Below are 26,730 nucleotides of genomic sequence, written 5' to 3' on the forward strand. Positions count from 1 at the left end.
TCCGTTTCAAAATCTGCCAATTCTTATTAGATGCCGCCAAAGTCAATAGTAAAGTCAACAAAATAGCGCGTTTAAGCAAGTCCAGCAACGCTATCAAAGAGCAGTGTGCTGCGAACAGATACAATATTTTGCTTAGGTTGTGCCCTTTCTGCATCATGTGAAGTAAAAACAACAACAGATCCTATCTATAATAGAGAGAAAAAGAGTGAGTGTGTGTGTGGCCCGCCCCATGCTAGCTCTGATATCCAAACAATTTTTAAAAACACAAGTTAATTGAGATGTCAGTCAAGCAGCTTGGATAGTGTATGGTACTAAAAAGGTGCCTATTGGGCCTCCCAGAGGAGCTCACGTTATCCACCCGTTCTTCACCGAAATGTCTCCCCTTCCCAAGTCTCGCAAAAGACGCTTAGCGAACGGCTCACAACCGAGCCGGACAGTCCCTGGCGCAGCTCCTTCCGCCCACACCAAAATTTTAAACAACATTTGCTATTAAAGAAATAAAGAGCAGCAACAAACCTCGACCGGAAGAAAAGGTCTGGAAAGTTGGAGCTGTGGAAACGTCTTAAAGAACGGGGCTGAAGTCCGCACAGTGCGACTTCGCCTCTTGTACCATCTCCGCGGTTACATTCCGCTGAGCAGCCCACGGCTGAGGCCAGCGCAAACCAAGGCCCCGCCCCGCGCGTTAACAGTGGCACCTTCACACACTGCCAGCGCGTGTCCCAGTGCATGCGCATTGGCGTCCTTTGCACCCCGCTTACTTACTCTGTGAAGGAAAAAAGTGTTCTCTATATACATCAGTGGCGTAGCCAGAATTGATTTTTTGGGTGGGCACAAGGTTAACATGGGTGGGCTGTAGGCATGCAGGTCTACTAGTTGTTTTTTTACTGATAAATAATGCCAAATTATGCAGCACAGCATTCACATCTACGCCTAAGTATGAGGTTTACTTAATGATACAAACATAATTCACGGTGATTTGTGGTACTTTAGCCTTCTTATTATTACGATTTTATACACGGCTCCTACCTGTCCATAAATTTTGAGAGAGCGGTTGTGTTGCTTATATTTAAATTGCTAACATCTCAAAATATAGATATATATTTTTACCTTTGTTGTCTGATCTTTGTATTTTTCTAATCAGTTGGTCCTGGTCTCTTTTTACCATTTTTTCCCTTATAGCTCATTTCCTAATTCCTTTTCAGTGTCTTTCTTCTATTACTGTCTTCTTCCCTTCCACACACACACACACACATACACGCTTTCTCTCACAGACTCCCTCTCACACACTCAAGCTGTCACTCTCATATGCTCTCCCCCCCCCACCCCCCCCCCAAGCTCACATTCAAGTTCTCACTTTCTCACCCCTCCCCAGGCTTATATTCTTATGCACACACAGACGCACATCCAGGCACCCATTCTCACCCACACACATAAACCCAGACTCCCATTGTCACCCACAAACCCATGCTCCCAGTCTCACCCACACATATTCAAGCTCCCATTCTCATCCATACATATACACATGTAAGGTACTATTCTCACCCACACATACACACATTCAAGCACCCATTCTTATCCACATATTCAAGCTTCCATTCTCACCCACCCACACAAACCCAGGCTCTCATTCTCACCCATATATACACACATTCAAGCTCCCATTCTCACCCACCCACAAACCCAGGCTCCCATTCTCAACCACACATACACATATTCAAGCTCCCATTCTCACCCACACACAAACCCAGGCTCCCATTCTCAACCACACATACACACATTCGAGCTCCCATTCACCCACATATTCAAGCTTCCATTCTCACCCACATACACACCCAGGCTCCAGTTTTCACCCACACACACTCCCATTCTCATCCACACATACACATTCAAGCACGTGCACAGCTTCCGCTTTCTCCCCCAGAGCAGGAAGATCAGCTGCCTCTCCTGCTGCCACCGGCCTCCTGCTATCTTCGGGCGTCGGGCCGTACTGCCCGCCGAACTTCCTGTTGGGGGGGGGGGGGGGAGGAGCGGAAGCGCAGCGCACAACGTCCGCTTCCTCCCTCCCCCCCCCAAGCAGGAAGATCGGCGGGCCATACCGCCCGACGCCCGAAGAAGATAGCAGGAGAACGGGTGGCAGCAGGAGAGGCAGCTGATCTTCCTGCATTGGGGGGAGGAAGCGGAAGCTGCGCGCGGCGCTTCCTCTCCCCCCCCCCCCCCGAACAGGAAGACCAGTTGGCCATACGGCCGCAGCAGCGCTTCCCCATGTGTGCCGTGAGGGCGCGGGAGGCGTGGGTTCTCTTGTTCGCTGTCGCGGGGATGGGATCCCGTGACAGCCTTGCAGTTCCGGTGCTGGTTGGGTGGGCCTGGGTCTAAGTTGGGTGGGCACCTGCCCACCCAGGCCCACCCGTGGCTACGCCACTGATATACATACATACATACATACATACATACATACATATGTATGTATGTTATACAACGCTTTTATATATGTGTTGTGTATGTATATATATTTCTTTTATGGCAGCTCTAGCACTTTGGGAATGTGGAATGTTTGGACCTCAAGCATTCTCCTCTATGATGAATAAAGCGATTTCCCCCTCCCTACAAAGTAAAGAGGCTAGACTTTTGCATTTGCAGCGGGTGAAAGGTAGCAGTGATAGCAATCTGAGGTGGATGACCTGTGACGCTACACTGATACCCGGGAAAGTCTGCGGTTAATGTGTTCATTTTTCAGACATACGATTTTTCGCTTTTTTATTATTAATAATAAAACTAGTCTAATGGAACAATATTAGGACTAGCTTGCTTATTGCGGCGGTTACTACCCCTACTACCCCTAACTAATCAAGCTAGATATTTCACTTGGATGCAGCTCCATCACTGCTCTCTACATTAATGGTGGGGGTGGAAGGGAAATAGAACCAAGAGCTAAGAGAAACAGATAAGTATGAGAGAAAAAATGTGTGAAGCTTGCTGGGCAGACTGGATGGGCCGTTTGGTCTTCTTCTGCCGTCATTTCCATGTTTCTATGTTTCTACTTGTTTTCCCGCGTTAGCTGAAAAATGATTTGCACGTTTCTTTTCCAGCCATTCACGAGATGTTCTAATAGAATTTACATGCTGATTACACAAGAAATTGATAACAACATAATTCAGATAATTAGAAGAAGAGAAGTTTAATTTCATGTTAACAACAGTAATAAAAAAAACAACCCAGCAATATAAAAGCAAACGGAAACACAAACTCATTGTCTGCAGGTAAAGCTCCCTCCAGTGGTTCTGGCAGCCTTCATCACAACAGTTACAATGCACTAGTGAAATCCCTCATGTGATGGTAGGAGAAAGGCACACTTCCATTTCACTTTAATTTGCCTGTGAAAAGGGATTTTACAAGTTCAACAGAGACTTGAGTTGGATGCTTTGTTCATCTGCTTTCCAGCGGTCTAAACATTTGCTCCTTGCCTTGCTACAAGAGACTGGCTCTCAGACATCACAGCAGCCATGTACATCTTACAGTTCAAGTTCCAGAAACCGAAAACTTATCCAGTCTCCTAGAAGCGTTTAGCTCTTAGGTAATTAAAATATATAAGGTTCTGCTGGGGAAGACATACATTTTGACTTGTTGGTCATAGGCTGCATTTCATGTAGTTCATTGGTGGATGAGTTTGTTTCCATATGAAAGCCATATTCAAGTTTTCAACCTTTGCTTCCAAAGCAAAATTGTGTAGTATTCACCATTTCAGTTTCTCTTGCTACAGACTTAGAAAAATTCCACTGTAGGCTGTGATTCAGTCACATGTTTACATGAAATAAATAGAGCTTCCCAGTGGGAAACAATAATAAGGCTTCAGGGTTTGCTGGAGTTTATGGTAAGTTGTTGCAGTGCTTAGGTGCCATTTGGTAATCGCCTGGTCCTTATATTTTTCTTCCAGCTCCTGGCAGGCACCCATAGCAGCATTTGTTGATAATTGGAACCAAAGGCAGTGCAAATTTCTCTAATGGAATCTTGCCAGTTGGGCAGTCAGCCCCATTGCAATGCCATGCTAGCAAAGCTGTCACAGTCCAAGGATAGTCTTTTGTTTTGAAACCATAGCCACAAAACCAGTTGTGCATCTTCTTCAGATTTCAGTCAATACTATGAAGAAAAATAGTGTCTGAGGCAACAAGAACTAGAACCCTAGCTGGTTAATATCACTAATTCACATCAGCTGCACAATATCTACTTGTATATTTCCCCGTGATACTACATTTGCTGATGTTGGCACTATATAATAACTGTAAATAATTACATTATAGATATGACATTGATACAATTTTATTTCCTCTATAAAATAAATTGCATTAAAGAATATTTCTGTTATACTGTAGTCATAGCAATATTTACTATTCACATTTATGCTGTAACATTTTAAATAGCATTAAACATTGCAAAAATATTATTTGAGTTCACAAGTGGGTATAAGCTACCCGTCTTTGAGTGGTCTCCGAGGGTCTTAGATCTCAATATAGGCCAGTTAAGCTAAAGAGAGTGACAAGAAGTGGATGTTGTTTACTGCATGTCCATAGTTTTATGATGTGCTGTTGCAATCAACTTTTTGTAATCCAGGGTAAAATATGGATTTGCACCTGGAACAAAATCATAATGAAACTACAAGGTTTGCTGTTTGTGAGAATGGTGAAATGTCTCTAGTAAAGGCCAGAGAAAACATCAAGAGGTGCAGTTCTAAAATGGAAGCCTAAGGGATATGTGGCCTTAGATCTAAAATGGTTGACAGTGGGGCATGCTATGGCATTAGGATATAAGACGATGAATTCATATATTGATTGGGTTGGGAATGGTAGGCCAGACCTTTGATCGGTTTGGGGTATAACAACTAACATTAGGATGCAATTCAAGGAAACACGTAATAACACTGCGTGATATGTATTCAGTGATATGTCTGACTTATATTACCGATTGGCAGAACTTGTAAGAACAGAACAGCGCTGGGACTGCCACTTGTCCTTTAGTTTCTTTCATATTATATCCAATCAAAAGAAGAAGTTGCAGTCTAATATAAAATATTTATTTTACAAGTCATTTTCTTTAGCTTTTGCAATTATAAATTAGCTGTTCTCCTGGAGTCAGTGTTACAGGGGCCTTTGCCCATTTTTGGCCAGTAAAAAATTGACACTAGCCTGCTATGTAATTTTGAATATCTAGACCTTTAAACCACAAAAAGTTTCCTTGTAAAAATAATGGATATTATCTATTTAGTAACCATTCTTGAACAAGGAAACCAGATCAGAAATATGGTCTGTAATTCATATTGTTTCATAGAGCATTAAAAGCATTTATCATCTATGCTTTTAGTTTCTATATTTTATTATCATTTTAGGTAAAGATGTTCAGATTTTGTAATCTGCTTTCTTTTGTTAATAATCTGACAGAAATCATCCAAACCAGATGTAATAAGAGTTGGTTTGTTTGTTTTTTTTTTTTTTTAATCATTTTATTGCCTTTGATCTAAGCATTTTTCCCATGGACACAATATGGAGAAAACTCTTTAGTCCATTGGCCCAAAATGTTGAGGCAGGAGGGGAAACCTTAGTACATTTGGCCTATATTCATCTAGTTGACTATGCAATCTTTGTAAATAAGCAGTTTCTTACTGTGAGTGATGGAATTTCACTGTTTGGTACAGTTACTAGGATAATGATTTTTATTTTAATTTAGAGCCAGAGATGGTGTTCTGGCAGCTATCAGAGTAGAGTTCATTGATCTCATTTTGTTCCTGTTCTTTTTGTTTGACAAAGTTGGTGTGTTGTTTTCCATATTTTCTAGATCTTCTAGTGCAAGCTTGTATAATCAGGAAGCACAATTCAGCCACATTTAGCACCATACAAATACCAGACACAGCAACCATGAAAAGAGTAAACACTGTTTTTTCGGTAGGTCGAGAGATAAAACAGTCCACAATGTTGGGGCATGGCCAGTCATCACATTTCACTAGACGAGGCATTTGGAAACCAGTGTACAAGAAAGCAAACGTGTACATGAAGGCTGCTTCAAAAAGGAGCCTGAAGAATATGCTAGTTGTGTATGTCCACCACAAGCTCCCCCTGATGGGTATTTTTCGGGCTTTTAGTTCTTCTAGATCTCTCTCATCAGGACATCCTTTTTTGTTCTTTAAAAGCTTCTTCTTCTCTTCATGCCTTTTGTAGGCCACATGCATGGCCACTAAAAGAGCAGGAGTAGCCACAAAGATGAGTTGTAGGCTCCAGAGCCTAATGTGGGAAATTGGGAAGTAGTGATCGTAACAAACGTTCTTACATCCAGGTTGTAAAGTATTACAGGTGAAATCAGACTGCTCATCTCCCCAGACACTCTCTGCAGCCACCACAAGTATTAGAATTCGGAAAATAAATAGGACTGAGAGCCATATCTTGCCAATGCTAGTGGAGTGTCTGTTAACACCTCCTACAACTTCGTACAGAGTTCCCCAATCCATCGTCCTAGCTGCTTGTTTCTGTACCTACGAAGGCAAAACAAATATCTCAGGTTATAAGTAATCACTATTTAGGAAATGAGTGTAATAAGTGCTATTAGAGATTAGAGATTACATTGCCATGATCACCAGCCACGGATCTGCATAAACAATTTGATTATCTGACTACAAAAGGACTTATGTTATGCGCCTTTTTTTATATCTGAACTGTTTTTATTCAAGTAAATGAGATCTGATTGGACAGATTCCAAGTCTTAGCTTCTATCCAGATAAATATGTCCTGCTGTTTTGCCACTCTCTAGTGTTTAGAAAATCTAAGTCCAAAACTTGATTTTCAAGCAGCAAAATAGAGCTTCTTTCCTCTGTTGTGTGATCTTCAAGCATGCTATTAATATATCTAGTGCTATATGAGGGAAATGTTTTAAGAGCCAAACAGAAATGAGCAGAGATAAACACCTCCAACTGTGGCCTTACAATTTATCTACTGCATTATCCCTTTACAAGACTACTGAAGCTTCCACTGCTAGGTATTAACACTATACCAGAAGTTAAATTGAATGCTCCAGTGGGTCAGGGTCAGCAGCAGTCTCCACTTTCCACTAGAAAGCAAATTCAAAAAGGCTCCAACGCATCAACAAAAGCTTCCAGGTCGGTGACCTGGCAGAAAAATTACCACTGGAATGCTCGGTAAGATTCTGAGCAATCTTAACTGGTAGTGTAACACAGGCTGTTTAATTTCATAAAGATGCCCTATCTTATTGATGCAATGTTTGAAATAAAAAAAATCTTAAAACCCATAAAACAAAGAGATTGTAGCCTATTACAGCAATAATCCCATCTCGACCAGGCATTTGCTATTATGCCTATTAGTTTATCTCATTTCTGGGTTAAAAGCTACTTCAAGCAGGGCATTAACCACCACTACATGCCCTGTAAATTGGCAATAATTGCTGAAACATAACCTAGCAGCCTCACCAGCTACAAAGCAATTAAGCAGATTGGCCTTGCTTTCTTATCGTGTATTAAAACTGATGAGAGGAAAAGTATGCTGAAAAGAGCAAATATAACATATGCATCTTCCTTTAATTTGTTTATGCCACTGGCTGCAATCTGTTGCATCACCTTCAATAGAAGTGGGGAGGGGGGGGGGGGGGAAGAGGGTTGTGTATTTATCCTTTCATCATTAATTCCTGGTAATTTAAAAAGAGTCCATTTGCTCTGTTTATTTAATGGGACACACTCACACTTGATAAAATGGGAATCTGAAAAGCTCTAAAAATAAATCTTGTTACCACAGCGTTGTGTTACTACACTGTGACGGGGTGTACCTATAACTCCCTCATTGTTAAGGTTTCTAACCCAGTCCTCCTTAAGGAAGAATGCTGTAAGGGATTCTGGGTGAAGGGAGGTTCTCTTCACTCTACCATAAGAACCCAGGCTTAGAAAGCTTGAGGCGGCCTCAGGGAGCTGGTAGGATGTCCTGGTATATTTGTACGGAGTATCTATATCTGACAATTGTACCTGACGCAAGGTGAGCCACTATTTTGTTTCTGTAAGTGTGAACCACTGTAAATACTTGCATCAGAAATGGGCTAGTCAAGTCTCGTATTCCTGAGGCTGCAGCAAGCCCAAATACGCTACACGTGGTGTCAGGTCGGGGTTTTTTTGGTTTTTTTTTTGCTTAAACAGGAAGCACAAGTAAAAAACCCAGAACCTCCCAGAATAAAAAAAAAACAAACTCCTTGCAAAGTTTTCTTTCCTTGTTGCGCGTCCTGGCCGCGCTGGTGCCACGACCAGGCCTGCTCACCTCGGCTCCCCTCTGCAGGTTCCGGTCTGTCTTCCCTTGCCACAGCTGCCAGTTCCCGGCATCCCCAACGCCTATTCCCGAGTGCCTCCGGCTTTCTCTGCTATTCAGGCCTCCCAGTGGAGCTCACACAGGGGCTCCACGTCCTCAGCATCCTCGGCCCCGCCCTAGGTATGTGCACAGCCGACACTCCGTCCTTTAAAGGGCCCAGGGTGGGAACCTTGGCCAGGGTACCTCCCGATGACGTCACCTGAGGCCGGTATAAAGGTCGGGCTCAGTTTTAGCTTCCTCGGCAACAGGTCGACACCCCTGAGTGTGCAAGTTGCCTTCCGCGTCTATTCCTGTGTTCCTGAGCCTGTCCTTGTTCCTGAGTTCTGTTCCAGTGTCCCTGTGTCTGTTCCAGCCCTGTAACGCTCCAGTGTCCTGTGTTCCTGATCCGTGTCTACATGTGGCTTGACCTCCTGGAACTGACCCTTGCTTTGGACCTGACCATGTAAGGCTTGACCTCCTGGAACTGACCCTTGCTTTGGACCTGACCACGTACGGCTTGCCTCTCTGGAACTCGACCCTTGCTTCAGACCTGACCATGTATGGCTTGACTCCTTGAAACTTAACCTTGGTTTCTGTACTCGACCACGCTCTGTCTGATTCCTCGGAACCTGACCTTGGTCCGGCTAACCACCCTTTGGATCGATATTCTGGATCTGACCTTGGTGCTCCATTCGGATACTCTCCTTTCTCATCCTCCCGCGTCACCACTTCAAGAAAGTCCCAGAGGCCACCTAAGTCCAGGCAGTCCGGATACTCAAGGGCTCAACCCGCGGGAAGACCGGATTGTTATTGGCGAAGTTCCAGCTTGCCTCTGTCTTCTTGTGTGCTCCGCCTCCTGGCAGCAGGAGCCCCCTGGGGCCACCCACAGGGCAGCGCCAATCCTGCTCCAGGCCAAGGGTCCACTTCCTGCGCAACATTCCTAGGGCCCTCAGACTTAAAATTCTATTCCAGCAGGCCAGGGGGCTATCCCTGCCTGGTGTGTCAGGGGTCAAGTAGTAAGTTGGGGCAGGACAGGGCAGTAAGTGCTCGTTTTCTCTGCCTCGTGTGAGTTATCCATTTGGGAGCTGGCCCCAAAGGGATATAAAATGGAGCAAGTAATCCAGGTCCTGGCCACAGGTCAGCAAAAGCTGCAGAATGTTCTGCAGCACAAATAGATAAACAGCAGTGGCTGCAAGACCAATTAATGCAATAAAGCATTAGGGATGTGAATCGTGTGATCGATCGATCGTCTTAACGATCGATTTTGGCTGAGGGGGGGGGGGAATCTGATCGTCTTAGTTTTTTAGGTTAAAAAATAATTTTATCAGGGGAGGGGGGAGGGCGGGAAAACCGGCACACCAAAACAACCCTAAAACCCACCCCGACCCTTTAAAATAAATCTTCCACCCTCTCGAACCCCCCCCCCAAAATGTTTTAAATTACCTGGGGTCCAGTGGGGGGGGGGGGTCCCGGGTCCCGGGTCGATCTCCCACTCTCTCGGGCCACGGCTGCGTTAAGAGAAATGGCGCCGGTGGCCCTTTGCCCTTATCATATGACAGGGCAAAGGTAGCGCCGGCGCCATTTTGGTTCCTGTGACCCGACGTCACGAGTGCAGGAGATCGCTCCCAGACCCCCGCTGGACCCCCAGGGACTTTTGGCCAGCTTGGGGGGGCCTCCTGACCCCCACAAGACTTGCCAAAAGTCCAGCGGGGGTCCGGGAGCAACCTTCTGTACTCGGGCCGATTTGCCAATATTCAAAATGGCGCCGGCGCTACCTTTGCCCTCAGGGCAAAGGTAGCGCCGGCGCCATTTTGAATATTGGCAAATCGGCCCGAGTGCAAAGCTTTCCAGGCTGCCAATCCAGATAGGAGGACTTCCTATAAGGACATCAAGGCCGCTATACTACAGAGAGCTGGGTACTCCCCAGATCAATACCGGCAGCAGTTCTGGTGAATAGTCCTACAGCACAGGGAGAGCCCCTGAAACCTCTTTCAGTGATTGAAAAATGCTGGTTGAAAGTGACTCCAGCTGGAGGCAAGGTTGGGACTGGAAGTAGCCCATCAGATACTCCTGGAACAGTTTCTAGATGTTCTAGAGCAACCCATGCAGAATTGGGTCTGCCAGCATACTGGACTCACCTTGGAGAGAGGCCTGGAAGTGGCAGAAGCCTTCCACCAGGCACAGTCAATGCCCGCTGGCATAAAGGGCTTAGAGATGCAAACTGTAATCATTCACTGGCATGTGATAGAGGATAGAGGACCTCAGACTCAAACCTCTGAGGAAGGGGCAGGCCTCTGTACTCACCTTACAGATGCCAATCTCATCCACATGTTTTAACTGTCAACAGAAAGGACACTTGGCAAAGACCTGTCAGAATAGCCAAACAGTGTCTATGAATGTTACTTTGGTGATCCAGCCAACACCGAAGGAAGAAGTACTTGTACTAAAAAACAACTCTCTGAAGCAGTGATGATCCACAACCCGAAAATAAAAGGGAATCCAGAGAGAAAAGGGTAAGCAGTGGAGTGCCTCAGGGATCTGTACTTGGACCGGTGCTTTTCAATATATATATAATTGATCTGGAAAGGAATACGACGAGTGAGGTTATCAAATTTGTGGATGATACAAAATTATTCAGAGTAATTAAATCACAAGCAGATTGTGATACATTACAGGAGGACCTTGCAAGACTGGAAGATTGGGCATCCAAATGGCAGATGAAATTTAATGTGGACAAGTGCAAGGTGTTGCATATAGGGAAAAATAACCCTTGCTGTAGTTACACGATGTTAGGTTCCATATTAGGAGCTACCACCTAGGAAAAAGATCTAGGCATCATAGTGGATAATACTTTAAAATCATCGGCTCAGTGTGCTGCAGCAGTCAAAAAAGCAAACAGAATGTTAGGAATTATTAGGAAGGGAATGGCTAATAAAACGGAAAATGTCATAATGCCTCTGTATCGCTCCATGGTGAGACCGCACCTTGAATATTGTGTACAATTTTGGTCGCCGCATCTCAAAAAAGATATAGTTGTGAAGGAGAAGGTACAGAGAAGGGCAACCAAAATGATAAAGGGGGATGGAACAGCTCCCCTATGAGGAAAAGCTGAAGAGGTTAGGGCTGTTCAGCTTGGAGAAGAGATGGCTGAGGGGGGATATGATAGAGGTCTTTAAGATCATGAGAGGTCTTGAATGAGTAGATGTGAATCGGTTATTTACTCTTTCGAATAATAGAAGGACTAGGAGGCATTCCATGAAGTTAGCAAGTAGCACATTTAAGACTAATCGGAAAAAATTCTTTTTCACTCAACGCACAATAAAGCTCTGGAATTTGTTGCCAAAGGACGTGGTTAGTGCAGTTAGTGTAGCCGGGTTCAAAAAAGGTTTGGAGAAGTTCTTGGAGGAGATGTCCATTAACTGCTATTAATCAAGTTTACTTAGGGAATAGCCACTGCTATTAATTGCATCAGTAGCATGGGATCTTCTTAGTGTTTGGGTTATTGCCAGGTCCTTGTGGCCTGGTTTGGCCTCTGTTGGAAACAGGATGCAGGGCTTGATGGACCCTTGGTCTGACCCAGCATGGCAATTTCTTATGTTCTTATGAGATGGGAATAACCCAGAAATGGGGCCTTGTAGGCCCTCTCTTTGTGCAGAGAAATGAACATGAAGAAGACCACTGTCCATATAGGCAGCCAGTAACCTAAGAGTATTTAAGTGAACCTGGTAAGGCAGAAACCTGACCGGCCCCACGGGAGTGCTCTTTCTGTAAAACAGAAGGTCATGAAAAGGAAGAATTTCCTTGGCTTGATGACCTGGAGTGCTAACACAAGTTAGTGGAACAACGGGAGAAGGACCAAAGAATGAGGACAGAGCCCCAAAATGTTAAGGACACGTGGGAACACACTTGGGAACACATGTTGTCAAAATTCCAATTTTGTGGGTGTTCCACGTGCACGATTTAAGGACTTTATAATCCAGGTGGAACTGGAAGGAGCCTCTACCCAGGCTTTGTTAGATTCTGGCTATAGTTAAACGTTTATTCGCCAGGACTTATTATGTCAAGGATACATTAACTATAAGAAAATGGAGACACTGACATATATACATGGGGACGAACAGATGTGTTCAACTTCCCATGTCCTCTTGACGACCGCCATAGAACAAACCATGTTAGAAGCGGCTGTCCTCCCTGAGTTTCCATACCCTGTAGTCTGGAGTCGAGATTATCCACATTTTGCAAGCTTATGGAGACAACTCAGTGTTGGGGACAATACAGACGGATGGGGGAACCACTTAAGACAGAGCTGGGGAGTGCCCTGGGCACGTCTGGATGCTTGACCTGACAAGGCCAAGCTGAGGGGGAAGATATTGACGGAGTGTACCAACAACTCCCTCATTCTACCTTAAGGAGTCCAGTTCAGATTTCTAACCCCATCCTCCTTAAGGCAGAACACCACAACGGATTCTGGGTGAAGGGAGATTCCTTTCACTCTACCATAAAAACCAAGGCCTAGAAAACTCGAGGAGGCCCCCGGGAGCTAGTAGGACTGGGCTTGTCAAGTCTCATTATATTTCTGGACTATTTCTGAGGCCGCAGCAGGCCCAAATATGTTACATATCTATTTAGTTATATCTCACATTTTGCTTAATCTTTTATCTGATGTAAACTTTTTAATGAATATTTGAAATTTTACGGCAGGATGTGATATACTAAAATGACTGCTACCTCTACTTATCACTTCTATAGCACTACTCCACCTATACAGCACTGACATAACTGCAGTGCAGCAGCAAACATATACTAACCAGAATAATCAAATTGACCTATCCTGTTCATCTGCTTCCTATTGAGATTAATTCAAATTTCTCTTGATTCAGTTTGCACATTTTTACTGCTGCAACACATCTGTAAACATATGTCAGGCACACCCATTTCACCTAACCTGCCAGGGTTCCTATAGGTTAAAGGTACTACTGCCAATAACATTTTACATAATTTAGTTTCCACTTCTAAACAAATAATCTATATAAATAAAACTGTTAAATAGTTTGGACAAAATCGCTAATCTCAGAAACCACTGAACCGATTGCTTTCAAATTTGGACACAACCTTCATTTCGCATACAGGAAGGTTCTTCTGTACTTACATTACAGATATGTCACACCTGTGACAGGTAAAATAGGTTTAAACATTTTTTCGAGAAAACAGCGACATCTGCTGGACGTAAGCGCCATCTGTTACACCTTACACTAACACACGCTACACTAATCATTTCACCAGTCCAGGTCCACGTTTCACTTCCATTTTAACACATTCGCACACTTTTTTCGCCGGAAGATAACTATTTCCTTTACAGATAAAATACACCCACCACCCTCCTCACACCCCCCACACACATGCCAAATTAATTTACTTCCCACAGCCTCCCAACACACACAAAACCACCCTCCTCACACATGCCAAATTAATTTACTTCCCAGGCCCTCACAACACACACAAAACCTGACAGAAGTCCAGGAGGCTCCAGCGGGGGGCCAGGACTGGTCCGCGACACATCTCCTGCACTACGGCCGTCGGCTGCCAGCAATCAACATGGCGCCGACGGCCCTTTCCCTTACTTTGCCACTCGGGGATACCAATGACGGCAGTAGCCCATGTGACATAGTAAGGGCGAGGGCCCCTCGGCGCCATTTTCAGAGGACCTACCGCTGCCATTGCTCCACCCCACTGACATAGTAAGGGCAAAGGGCCATCTGAACCCGTTTCAGTGCTCACAGCCGACAGACCAACGCCAATACATCGCTCCCGGACTGCTCCTGAACGCCCGCTCCACCGACAGACATTTTTATCAGGTCTCAGGGGGTCTGGAGGGTGGGGGGTGGTAATGAATTTATTGCGAACATCTTGGGGAGGGGTCACAAGGGGGGGGAGGTTTCATTAATTCAACAACTCTGGGGGGCAGGGGGTGGGCTACTGTTTTTCGCAGGGCTGGGGGGGGAGGGGCAGGAGAGTGCGGGGTGGTTAGTTTAAAAGAACTTTTCTCATAGGGTTGTTTTTTGGGGGAACGGGGAGGTTCACACACAAATACATACAATAAGCTTGCACGATCTCGGGAACGCACCAAAATAGCCCTCCCCAGACCACAAAACAAATTTGGAAGTGCAAATTTGGTTAGGCACTCCCCTATTTGGTTACATAACGCGCACAGACGCCCAGGGACAGACCACATGTAGCACCAACAATTTTAATTTCCCAGGTCTTGGGAGGGGGCAGGAGGGTGGGGGGTTATTATTTGATTTAAAGGGTTGGGATTGGGGGGGGTTCCCGCAGAAATAGAAAGACAAAGGTTTTCTGATCTGAAGGGCAGGCAGTAGGCGGGGGGAGGTGACAGTGAGGGGAGGGAGAGTGAGGGGAAAGGTGAGTGTCAGGGGAGGGAGAATGAGGGGAGAGGTGAATGTGAGGGGAGAGAGTTGGAGTGGGGACAGGGGAGGGAAGGGGGGGTGAGTGACCAAGGGGGAGGATGATGAGTGGTTGAGGTAAATGAGCAAGGGGAAGGGAGGGTAAAGAACCTGACTCTGCCACTGCAACGCGTGGCCGGGTACCGCTAGTATCATTATATATAGATATCTCATATATCGCTATATTGATATCTCTATCAATATATATATATAATATATATATACACGCACACACACACACAATTTTTCATTTATTCTTAGCACACAATGTCCCTCGATGGATTAAACTCTATGATCAAATGGGAGGCTTTCCTATGAAGTTCCCTGCTAACATATGATTTATTCAAGATTACATCAAGATCATTTAGCCTCACTTTCAGGCTGATACAATATCGGCGCGTTAAACGGGCACTCATGACTGAGCGCCTGCTCCCTTAATCCACCTCTCCCGGGTGCCCCATTTAATATTTAAATCGGGTGCCGCAGTAAAAAGGAGGTGCTGGGGGAAATTGTGCACCTTTAGCAACCCCTTGGCAGTGGGCACCCAGGAGAAGTGGCTTTCAGCCGCTTAGGAAAACGGAAGCTCATTTTACAAACATCCGCTTTCCTAACCCGTGCACAGCCGTAGGTTAGGAAAATGGACACTCGTTAATTGAGCGTCCCTTTTCCTAACCTGACCGCCGGCACACTTTTTTTTTTTTTTTAACCTTTTGATTCCACCAACTTAATATCGCCACAATATTAAGTTGGAGGATGTGCTTTTCTGTACACTTTTTTGGGCTGCTCAGAAATTAACATCTGCTGTGGGCAGGCGTTAATTTCAGAGCGTAAAAATGTGCAGACTGGGTGCACACTCTTTTTTGGGATCTGGGGGAGGGGGGTTGGACGCGTGTTTTGGACCCGCTAATCCCATTATAGTATAAGGGGTTGTGGATGCGCTTCCAAAACATGCGTTCAGCCGCGGGTTAAACAGCTGAGCACGCTGCATTGTATCGGCCTGTTTGACTTTTGCGCGCTGTTTCATCTCGTTTCAGCTGATTTCATAAGAAAGTTTAAAAGCCCTAGAGGTCCCATGATAAGCAGCCGTGCTGTCAGTTTCTGAAAAATTCATCATAAAGAAGGAAGGCTGAGGTAATGTTGGTGCGAGTGGCGCCGCTGTTTAAATACCCATATCTTTTCTTTTCTTAGCTAATAAAATTTCGAGTTTGATCCCATTTGAGGTGAAAAATTGATTCCATCAATGTCTACTTTCAGAATTGTAAACAGTATCATCAATGCAGTAGTTCTAAAGAAACGACATTCGTAACATGCACTTTCTTGTGAAGCTCTGTAAGTAAATCTCCATTCTTCAGGTGATTACATTTTAGGAAGCAGCGCAAGCTTGTCTTGCGCTGCTGTAGTTTAACATGGGAGTAAGGGGCAGGGAGCATTAGATAGAGAAGGGATGGATAGTGGGGGAGGGGGGTAAGCAACCAAGGCAATGGCAACAATTTTTGAATTGCTGCATTGCCATTGGCTGCGGCAGTTTCAAAACAGTGGTACAGTGAGGAATGCTGGCAGTTGGGCAGCAACTACGAAGTGAACAGCAGAATTTTGCTTCCCTCCCTCCCACCCGACTAACTGGAGCTTGTTCAATGGTATTGTTTATGTTTGTTTGTCGCAGTTTGGTGGAAAACCCGAGCCATCAGTTGATTTGTATTGTTTGGTGAATGTGAGGGACTGGTGGTGGTGGTGGGGGGGGGGGGGGGGGGGGGGGAGTAATGCCTGTGTAGTTTTGGGGCTGCTACACGGGAAGGCCTAAAGAGCAAGATGGGGCCGATGCTCAGGCCGAACGCTTACCCTCGCTGGAGCCGAGGCGGAGTGAGCTGCGGGGGGGGGGGGGGGGGCAGGAGGGCGAATCGAGAGGTCTTACCATTTTGGCACGGTGGTAAGTGAAGAGGAGCCGGGGTGTGGGGGGAGGAAGGGGTAAGGTTTTTAATTATTGTATTAATTCATAGTGGCTCGGGTTATATGTTTTACTGTTAATAAACTGCGGCCTAAATTTTAATGCCACAAAGTTGTCAGAGTGGTATGTATAGGGGATCGGAGGAGGGGGAGAAGCGAAGGGCCGTCTTGCTTCCTCATGTTATGTATGTAATAAGTACAGAGATACATCACTTTTTATTATATTCATTTCTAGTATTTATAAGTTGCACCCAACTTTGATACTCCTCTTTTGAAATGGCATCACCAATGAAATAACTTTGAAGAAAAGGCATTCTTGATATGCAATCCTATGTGAATCTTTGTATCACTTTTTATTATATTTCTTTCTAGTATTTATAAGTTGCACCCAACTTTGATACTCCTCTTTTGAAATGGCATCACCAATGAAATAACTTTGAAGAAAAGGCATTCTTGATATGCAATCCTATGTGAATCTTTGTATCACTTTTTATTATATTTCTTTCTAGTATTTATAAGTTGCACCCAACTTTGATACTCCTCTTTTGAAATGGCATCACCAATGAAATAACTTTGAAGAAAAGGCATTCTTGATATGCAATCCTATGTGAATCTTTGTAAGTAAAGTTTTTGAATTTGTATATGGCTGTGTCCAACATGCAATATACATAGACATATTTTTCATTTATGTTGATTTTCAGTAAGCACCAACTGTGTCCACCTTTTACTATCTCATCTTCCTGATGAAGCCAATTACCAGTGAAACAATGGCCTTTGTCAAGGACTTAGCTGGACTTTTCTTAGGAAAAGGACCCCTTTGAAAGCAATGTTGGGACATTCACATCTATAGTAAACATTTTTTAGGTTATCTGGACATTTTGAGCTTACAGAATACAATATAATGAGACACTGAAGCAGAGATATTAGAGTGGATCTTATAATGTAACATAAGCATGTATGGATTCCACAAAGCACTCTAAGTAATTAAGCTATTTTTGTATTTAGAATTTTTTTTATATTAGTGTTATGAATAAATGAATGTTTGTAAAACTTTTGGGTAAAATATTGTAAAAGTAATTGTTATGTAACACATGAGTGTTCCTTTGATATGTAATATATATCATTAAGTTGTGCACTTGTTATATTTAAAACATTCAAGATGTGCCAGTTCTGTTATTCTGGTTTGAATGTGTTTGCTACTATTCCACAATTATACCAGTTCTCTGTGTATATATTAATGGTTTTATTTGTTCAACATTGAAAATTTTATTTTTTAAATATTTTTTGGCAGTAGTACCTCTACCCTATAGGAACACAAGCAGGCAGGCCTGAATACATCAATGCCAGAGTCTTAATGACAAAGAAGACTAAGGCCCTCATACCAAGGTCGGAGGACCTTCTCAGAGTAGAAGCAAGGTGGTTTCAAAACTGGTAGAGTTCTGCTGCTTTTCTTTGTTGCCATGCTTAGTCTTTGCAAATGTGTACTATTACAGAATAAACTGGAAGATATAACTGCACAGTATACTTAAAACACCTTCCTAAACACCACTTCATACAATACATTTAAATTGTTTTAACTAAGGGCCTCATGTTCCAATAGGTATGAGTGTAGGGGGTTGGGGGGCCACTTTCACATTCACCGTGAGACGTACGAACAGAACAGTGGTCTCTTGTGAAGATTTGATGGCCTTCGGAGTGAGGAAACTCACTCCAAGATGAGATTTGGGCAATGTTCTCTCAAACTAGCTTGATGGACACTCTACCTGGGCAACAACAAGCTAGGTTGAGAGAACATTGCCCAAATCTCATCTTGGAGTGAGTTTCCTCACTCCGAAGGCCATCAAATCTTCACAAGAGACCACTGTTCTGTTCGTACATCTCACGGTGAATGTGAAAGTGGCCCCCAACCCTCTACACTCATACCTAATCCCCACCTCGAGTTACTAGGTGAGCCTCTCATAGGGATACAAATAGCTGTCTAGGGAAGAGACACCATAGCAAGTCTCAGTCTCTCTCTCTCTCTCTCTCACTCAAACAGGCTGTCTGGAAACATTGTGAACTGTTAGTGGAATTAACTCCTTGGAAAATGACCTGCTAAGCATGTAATTTTCAATAGGGTAAGTAGAAAACATGCGTATAGTTTTCACTTTCTTTTTTGTTTTCCTCCATTGTATTATTGCAAGTTAAGATTGAATCAATGGACACAAGTTATGCAAACCATAAAGGTAGCATGCTGTTATATGACTCTCAAAATATTTTAATTCTATGAACACTAGAGGGAAGCAGTAATTAAACTATTTACTAAGACTGCATCCACTTTTATAGCAGCTTAGCATCCGAGAGTTACACTTGTTCTTCCTCAGTCCTATCCCAAACTCACATTCTGAATTGCCTGCAAGGAAACTGACAAACTAGAATTAATCTTTTGGTGAAGCCAAGCAGTGAACTTTGCATTAGTCTGGAAGTACATGTGCTTAACTTTATTATTTCAACCATTTTTTATAAAAATTACATTAAAAAGTAGCATTGCATGAAATACTCACGATCGCACATTAAAGATCAACCTTATTAACACAAAAAGCTGGAACTATAACTCAATGCAAAGGGGAGATCGGGGCAGGGGTAGGGAAGTTAGGAGAGAGTTTAGAAACTCTGAATGTAGTCAGGCCTGGATTTCACACTAGGTGAGAAGACAGCTGCACTGAAAAGGGCACCTTCTCTTCTGTCCTGAAGAGCACTGCCCTTAAGAGCGGGCAGCATTCTGACCATTGTAAAAATAGAAATTACCTGCAGCCCGCCTCTGTGCCTAGAAGGGAACAGCTCTAACAAGAGGCTTCAACTCAGATTGAACAATGCTTGTGAAAAAGAGCTGGCTCGGAGGACTGTCTCTTGGAAGGCGATGCCTGCATAGGGGTAGACATCTCCCTCAGCTCCTGCTGCATCGTTGGAAGGTGTCCATCTCTTCTGTACTTAGCATGCAAATCTGGCAATGACTGACTGAAATTCAAAAATCTCAGGTGTGGCGCCACCGGGTGTGCAAACTGTTCAATTGCACAGGGTGGCACACCCGGGGGGGGGGGGGGGGAGGGGCGGTGTCGGGAGCAAGAAAAGGCCCATTCTACCACTGGTAGTCCCGATCCCACCGACTGTGGAAGAAGCAGGAGGCCTGTGCAGCTGCCAGTGGACTCCATCCCACCAGCAGTAGAAGAAGCAGAAATTTATTGTGGCCGCTAGTGGACCCCATCCCACTGGTGGAAGAAATGCTAAAAGCCCATGGGGCCACTGGCAGGCTCCATCCCACTAATGGTGGAAAAAGCAGGCAGCGAGAGCAGAAGATAAAGTCTGTCCTGGAGCTCCCCCTTATGTGCTGGCCCAGTGGTAATTCAACACTCGCGGTGCTAGCACTCCCTGTATTCTCATCTTGCAATGGACAAAATGAGAATACAGGGAGTGCTAGCATTGTGAGTGTTCAGTTACCATGGAGCCAGCATGCAGAAGGAGATGCAGAACATCTGTTTTCCCCAACGAAGAAAGTACAGGGTGGTGGCAGCAGCACTGGAAGAGATATGACCCGTGGACCCTGACTGCCTGGTCTGTATGAATGGAAGGCTGCCTGGTTTGTGTGTATGTGTGAGAATGGGAAGCTGCCTAGTTTGTGTGTATATGTATGTGTGTGTGAGGCTGACTGGGATGGGTGTGTGTGTGTGTGAGGGAGGCTGACTGGGATGGGTGTGTGTGTGTGTCTGAATGGGAGGCTGCCTGGAATGGATGTGTGTGTGTGTGTGTGTGTGTGTGAGGGAGGCTGACTGGGATGGGTGTGTGTGTGTGTGTGTGTGAATTGGAGGCTGCCTGGGATGGATGTGTGTGTGTGTGTGTGAATTGGAGGCTGCCTGGGATGGGTATGGATGGTATGTGCGTGTGAATGGGAGGCTGCCTGAGATGGATATGGGTGTGTGTGTGTGTGTGTGTGTGTGAATGGGAGGCTGCCTGGGATGGATATGGGTGTGTGTGTGTGTGTGTGTGTGTGAATGGGAGGCTGCCTGGGATGGATATGGGTGTGTGTGTGTGAATGGGAGGCTGCCTGGGATGGGTGTGTGTGTGTGTTTGTGTGTGAATGGGAGGCTGCCTGGGATGGGTGTGTGTGTGTGTGTGTGTGAGAATGGGAGACTACCTAGGATGGGTATGGGTGTGTGTGTGAATGGGAGGCTGCCTGGGATGGGTGTGTGAGTCTTTGAGAGAGAAAACTGGAGGCTGCCTGGGATGGGGTGTGTGTGTGTGTGTATGTGTGAATGGGAGCCTGCCTGGGATGGGTATGTGTGTGTGTGTGTGTGTAAATAGGAGCTTGCCTGGGATGGATGTGTGTGTGTGAGTGTGAATGGGAGCCTGCCTGGGATGGGTGTGTGTGTGTGTGTGTGTGTGTGAATGGGAGCTCATCTGTGATGGATGTGTGTGTGAATGGGGCCTGCCTGGATTGCATGTGTGTGCATGTGTGTGTATACACGTGAGAGAGTGCGAGTGAGTGAGTGAATGGGAGCCTGCCAGGGATGGGGTGTGTGTATGTATGTGTGTGTGTGTGTGTGTGTGTGTGTGTGTGTGTATGTATGCATGGGAGCTTCCTGGGCTGGGCAGGGTGGGAGCCTGCCTGGCATTTGAGTTGATGTGAATGGGAGCCTGTCTGGGATGGGGTTATGTGTATGTGTGTGAGAATGGGAGCTAATAGCCTCATCAACATGCATTTGTATGTGATGAGTGCTATTTGTTTTGCTGGGGGTTGGACCCGCTAATTCCCTTATAGAATAAGGGGTTGTGGACGTGCATCCAAAACTCGCATCCAACTACAGGTTAAGCAGTGCTTTGGCCTGTAAGTGTATGTCTCAGGCAGTTTTCTTTAAAATGTTTAGAATTCTTTGTTTACAATGTTTCTGTCTGGTCACAGTGAAAGGGCTAGAATGAAATTGTGAAGTCTTCCGGGGTTTTTTTTGCTTTTTTTTTGCCCGAGCTCATTCCTTTTCTGAGAAGGCTTAGGTAAAGTTATTTTATCTCCTGTTACCTCATGTACACACCTAAGATTGTAAGCTCTTTCGGGCAGGGAATCACTGCACCTGAATAAAAAAACAAAACAAAACTTGTAAGGTGCTTTGAGCCTTACTTGGGAAAAAGGTGGACTGAAAATGCAAATTTCCTTTTCTGCCTGGACAAAATCCTAGCAGAAGGGAGCTCCTTCCCTGGCATTTCCGTTTCCCTAACTCTCGGTGTGTTGGCACTGCTCTTACATTACAGGCCCTCCCAAGAGTAAAGGAGGTTCCGCCATAAACCATCAATCCTTCCTACTCTAATTGCTGGGTGTGCTTTTGTCCCAACCTTTTTTGATCTCTGGGGAGGGTAGAAGGGTTGGCTGCCAGTCACGGCTGGTAAGAGAGAGAGAGAGGACTCTGTGTTCCTCGCAGGGCCTACGCCCGGACGCCTCGAACACACAGTCCAGTGAAGGTGAGTCACACACAGCAGTTTGCTACCGATGACACTGGATGGTACGGTAACAGCAGAGATGCACAAGACAGTGCCTAACAAGAGAACAAAAAATAAAAAAGGCAGAAAGGGGAGGGTAAAACTGTGGCACCCATGCGCTCCAGCAAAAAAAAATCAATGTGCTTCCATTTATATTCGTGGCAACAGAGATCTCATTGCCCCGGTGGGAAGTGGTGCAAGATTAAGCATTAATCTTACCAGCACGATATTTTTCACTAGTAGATGAGAAACAGTTCAGGCCACTTACACCTCCAATACAATAAAAAGTCTCAGATTTGCTGTAAACAGGTTTATGTCACCCATGTCACCCTTTAAACATATTGTTACATTTAACTTTCAGTATGTGGCAGGTTTTTTTTTTAATCTGGAAATTGCTAGCAGTTACTTGTTGCTTTTTATAACGGAGTTCAGCTGGCCTCCCTGCGAGATTTCGTTCAAAACTAAGCATTTACAGTTTTCAGCGGATTTTTTTTTTTTTTTTTTACTAAAAAAACGAGAAGAAAAAGCAACACAAACAAAACGAAATAAACTGGTTTCTTAAGACAGGAAAAACAGTTTGTGGACAGGACAGCAAACTGTTATTAGAGTTTTAAATTCAATCTCTTAATTTATGTTTCAGTTAAAAAAAAATGCTAATTGATGGTAAAATGGCATATTTTCGGGTTTTAAGTTTTGTTTCCACCAAAAGATGGATGGAACAGTTTTGATCTTTAATCACCTTGCCCTCATCCCAACGAGTTAAACAGTGACAGCCACGTCCAGTTATGTGGGCAGTTCTCCTCCCCATCTTTCAAGCCTCGTTTGTGTAGTTAAAAATTACACCGGCTGTAAGGGACAGGAACGGACAGTTTCTGAATCCTTGTCGCTGTCAATTGGAACAGCAATATCCGTAGTCCGCGCACTGTAAAGAAATCACTGTTCGGCTACGTTTATCACTTTCAGTTCTGTCCTCTTCGACTGGCATTTCCCCTTTCCTGGGCCTGGCAAAAAAACCCCGTCTTTTAACATCTGTGTGCCAGGAGAGGACTGCTAAATCTAGCACTGCCCTGGCAGAGGTAAAGGAGATCAGTCTAGGGAGCAGGGCTGAATTTGAATCGGCGTCTTTTTCTAGCAAGATAAACCGATCGATGGGGTGACGCAAGTAAAGGGCCTGCACTACGCATTCCTTATTCCCTGCCCATTATAGACTTTAAGGAGAATCGGCATAGTTTCCTGTAATTGGCAGATTGCTTTCAGTTGTGTCATAGCAGATTTATTATTTTAGATGCCTGTACTCAGACATTCCGGAGTGTGAGTGTGTGCTGAGGGTTCCCGTGGACAGGATAAAGCCCAAACTCGGGACGTCTTAACCCCCCACCTCCGGCGGAAAGCACGCGCGCTGCGCGTGCAACAGCTGGAAACACGTGTCTTTCCGGATTATGACTCGCATTGTGATTGTGATGAACCATTCCAATTTCGTTTTTCTTTAGGCCAATTTTGTACTACTTCTAACTGCTTTGTACCGTTGAAGCGAGTATTGATTAAGAGAATAAACAGGAAAAGTTTTTTAAAACGATTAAATCAATTTCCAGTTTCCCAATGCTGAGCTTTGACCTAAAAAAAATTACAGAGTTACAAAATCTGTTACACATCAAGGGAACAGAAGTTATCCTTGTTCCGGATCCAAGCAATATTCCCTGTTTGACCTGTTTTGATGCCAACCCAGCCTAACGTAGAGCACATCAATTTGAAAAGAAGCGTTAAGGAACGCAGGTCCCGGTTTTGCAGAGATTGCGCTTGTTAAGAAGGACCTAAGCTTTCCTAAGGCTTGTTCTATTCTGGGCCTATTGACGCGTATTTGGAAAGGATAAGACAAGGAAATAATCCTAAACTTTGTTTTTTTTTTTCCTCCCGAAAGTAGTAGAGAATAAGTAGCACATCCACGCGAATTAATTACAATAGCAATTGCCGTGGGAGCCAACTTTTCAGAATGATTGAGAGTGTGTCAAATGCAGCCCAAATTTTCTCTTTTGGACTTAGTAAAAAAAAAAAAGTTTGCTCAGTACTGAGCCCCCACAAAGCTGGTACTTATGTTTAACTCCATTGTCATTCTGAATTTCAGAACGGGATGGTTTTATACCCGGGCTATCACTTGGGGAATCCATCAGAAAAGTTTGTACACACACACACACACACACACACACACATATATATATGTATATGTACAAACTTATATATGTTCTTTTGATTCTAACAAACGGAAGAAAACGCATGTTGGGTTTTTTTTAAGAGACAGGAGTAATCAGGAGTTCTGCCTCATAGGCGCAAAAAGGAAGGACCTGGCTACTGAAAATCTCATTTCTAGTCCTGGCATCGAGAGTTGCGCTTTAGCTAGAGGGCAGGACGGTCTGCAGGCCCTGCAGTCTCACCTTGTCCGGAGTGCGGTCCTGTGATGGGGAGGGGGATCAACCCCTTTCTGTCCTGAGCAGGCTACCTGGGCTGGAGAGTATCGACCTGCCAGTCCATGGAAAGGGGGCGCTGAGGCTCCTCCTGCCCTGCTCGGTCCCGGGATGACAGCGCTGCCCCGAGGATCCCCCGGTGCTGGGTGACGGCTCAAAGGTTGCTGTCTGGCTTGCTCGGGCTGCCTCTGACTTTTGCTCTCTTCCTTACAACTCTGGCAGGCTCCTGCGCCTCCTATTAAACACCTGCAGGTAAGAGGAGAGGCCAAGAGAAGGCGGGGGTGGGGGGGGAGTGGCAGCCAGAGAAAGGGAGGAGAGAGAGAAGAAAAACCTTTCTGACCAGGAATTCTCCTTTTCTGAACACTGTAATTTTATCTGGCAAATGGGTTCCCTATTTCAATAATTTTATGTATTAATTATAGTAAATATAACAACAGATAAACCCCAGATCGCTCATCCAGTCTGCCCAGCAAGATGTTTCGGGCTGTAACTGCCGCTTCTCATGCAATCTGCCTCATCTATAACTTTGGGGGCAACTGCACAATTGTCAGGTCAATGAAAGTTATTGGAATCTGAATCTGTTATCAGAGCCACAGGGTCTACAAATGGACGCTCTGCTGCCTAAGGAAGGAGAAAGGGATTCTTTAAAACTGGGGGAAAAAAAAAAAAAAGATTAAAACTGACAAGGACTTCTCTGCCCATATTTTTTCCCCAACTTCATGATCAAACATGGCTTCGATTTTGTTATAGCTGCAGTGTATGCAGGGCAAGCCAGGATCCGTACAAATGTTCACAGAAACCCCTCGGGACGCAGCCACTCAGATCTGACCTGAGACCTGAGACCGAGGACTCCAAAACGTCCTTTAAAAGGAATGGTTGGAGGCTTGACAAGAAGACCTCCTGGGACCTGAAGCATCGCCCCAACCTGCAGAAATACTAGCTAGGGAGAGGCAGAAGCAACAGCTTCATCTTTTTTTTTTTTTTTTTTCCATTCCAGGGAGTTTTGGGAGGATGTTTTGGTTTGTTTAACACATTACATATAAAAACAAAAATCCAAAACACTCAAACAAAAAAAAAAAAAAAAAGGAATGCCATCAGCTCTCGAGGCAGCTGTGAAACAACTTGGTGCTGGTCCCAGTGCCCCCTAGCACCATTTTACAACTGGAGCCGGTGAGGCAGGATCGGCTAGGGATGGCTCCTTGCCCTTTTCTTCATCAGAGACCCCACGGTCGCGGGGATGGGGGAGGTTTTTTTAAAAACATTTGTAGGCAATTAACATGCACCGTTTGCCGAAATTTTCAGATATTTTTTGCAGTGCCCGAAAAGCCGAACGTAAATAAAATAAAGAGATAAATGAATGACTTGATCTTTCGGTTCAGTTGCAATGAACCAAAGTGAAAATCAACTCCTTGGGGGTATTTTATCCATTCAGGTAAAATGAATGGCCTTGCTCCTTCCACCATTCCCTCACGACCAGCGGCATCAGAGGGCATCTTCCTGCTGCTTCCAGTCCTTACAGACAGACCTTGGCATTTAGCCCTGAAACTCAGACTCTGCCAATAGCCTGGGGAGGTCTTGACTTTTACCCTTTCATTTGCCCATAATCCCAATGGCAGGATGGTAATATTCAGAGGCAGAATGCTCACCCGGGCATCTAACATCCACCATTATCTTGTGTTTTATTTTAAATATATTTAAGTCTTGTACTTTGGCTATGGTTGTAACACTTTTTTGTCTCCCCAAGAGATCATTAGCACATTTCCCTCCTCTCTACCCCATACTATATTATACAGATTCTCAGTCTCAGCCCAAAGATCAAGACAGGATTATTCTCAGTTCATGGCTCAGACTTTACATTTGTTCTTAGCTGAAAGGCAGATGGAGCTATTTCACCGGTGTGGATCTTAACCGATGACTGATCGTTGTTTTTAATGACTTAAACCTTTTTTGTTTTTTAACCAGGTAACATGTTGTGCACATCAGTACATAGATCTTTAATAGCATTTACTCCTCCTGTAATTCTTAAGGATCAGTATCACT

At 44.6% G+C, this 26,730-nt stretch overlaps 2 protein-coding genes and 1 long non-coding RNA gene across 9 annotated transcripts in view; 1 reads left to right on the forward strand and 2 right to left on the reverse strand.

Annotated features, from left to right (window-relative positions):
• GJA3 (gap junction protein alpha 3) overlaps positions 1–777 on the reverse strand; it is a 59,215-nt gene extending 58,438 nt beyond the window's left edge. Inside the window, exon 1 of one of the 2 annotated variants that reach the window (XM_029602508.1) lies at positions 517–777. The gene's annotated coding sequence lies outside the window, so the exon portion shown is untranslated. The remainder of the gene's footprint in view (positions 1–516) is intronic. The other variant, XM_029602507.1, reaches the window with a different exon arrangement.
• The window catches only part of LOC115092045, a 298,722-nt gene that overhangs the window by 1,660 nt on the left and 270,332 nt on the right, over positions 1–26,730 (forward strand). For 5 of the 6 annotated variants that reach the window (XR_003856887.1, XR_003856890.1, XR_003856891.1 and 2 more), the window contains exons 2-5: positions 15,817–15,913; positions 16,962–17,343; positions 18,018–18,157; positions 18,765–18,843. This is a non-coding gene — a long non-coding RNA (uncharacterized LOC115092045). Of the gene's footprint in view, positions 1–15,816; positions 15,914–16,036; positions 16,112–16,961; positions 17,344–18,017; positions 18,158–18,764; positions 18,844–26,730 lie in introns of all 6 variants that reach the window. The other variant, XR_003856889.1, reaches the window with a different exon arrangement.
• Positions 3,151–24,923, reverse strand: LOC115092044 (gap junction beta-2 protein-like). Its single transcript, XM_029602512.1, has 2 exons — positions 24,661–24,923; positions 3,151–6,514 (listed from the first exon to the last, which is right to left on the reverse strand). Exon 2 carries the CDS (start codon positions 6,488–6,490, stop codon positions 5,702–5,704), a length of 789 nt encoding a protein of 262 aa, XP_029458372.1. The 5' UTR covers positions 6,491–6,514; positions 24,661–24,923; the 3' UTR covers positions 3,151–5,701.

Source organism: Rhinatrema bivittatum, chromosome 5 (assembly GCF_901001135.1).
Source record: "Rhinatrema bivittatum chromosome 5, aRhiBiv1.1, whole genome shotgun sequence".
Taxonomy (NCBI): Eukaryota; Metazoa; Chordata; class Amphibia; order Gymnophiona; family Rhinatrematidae; genus Rhinatrema; species Rhinatrema bivittatum.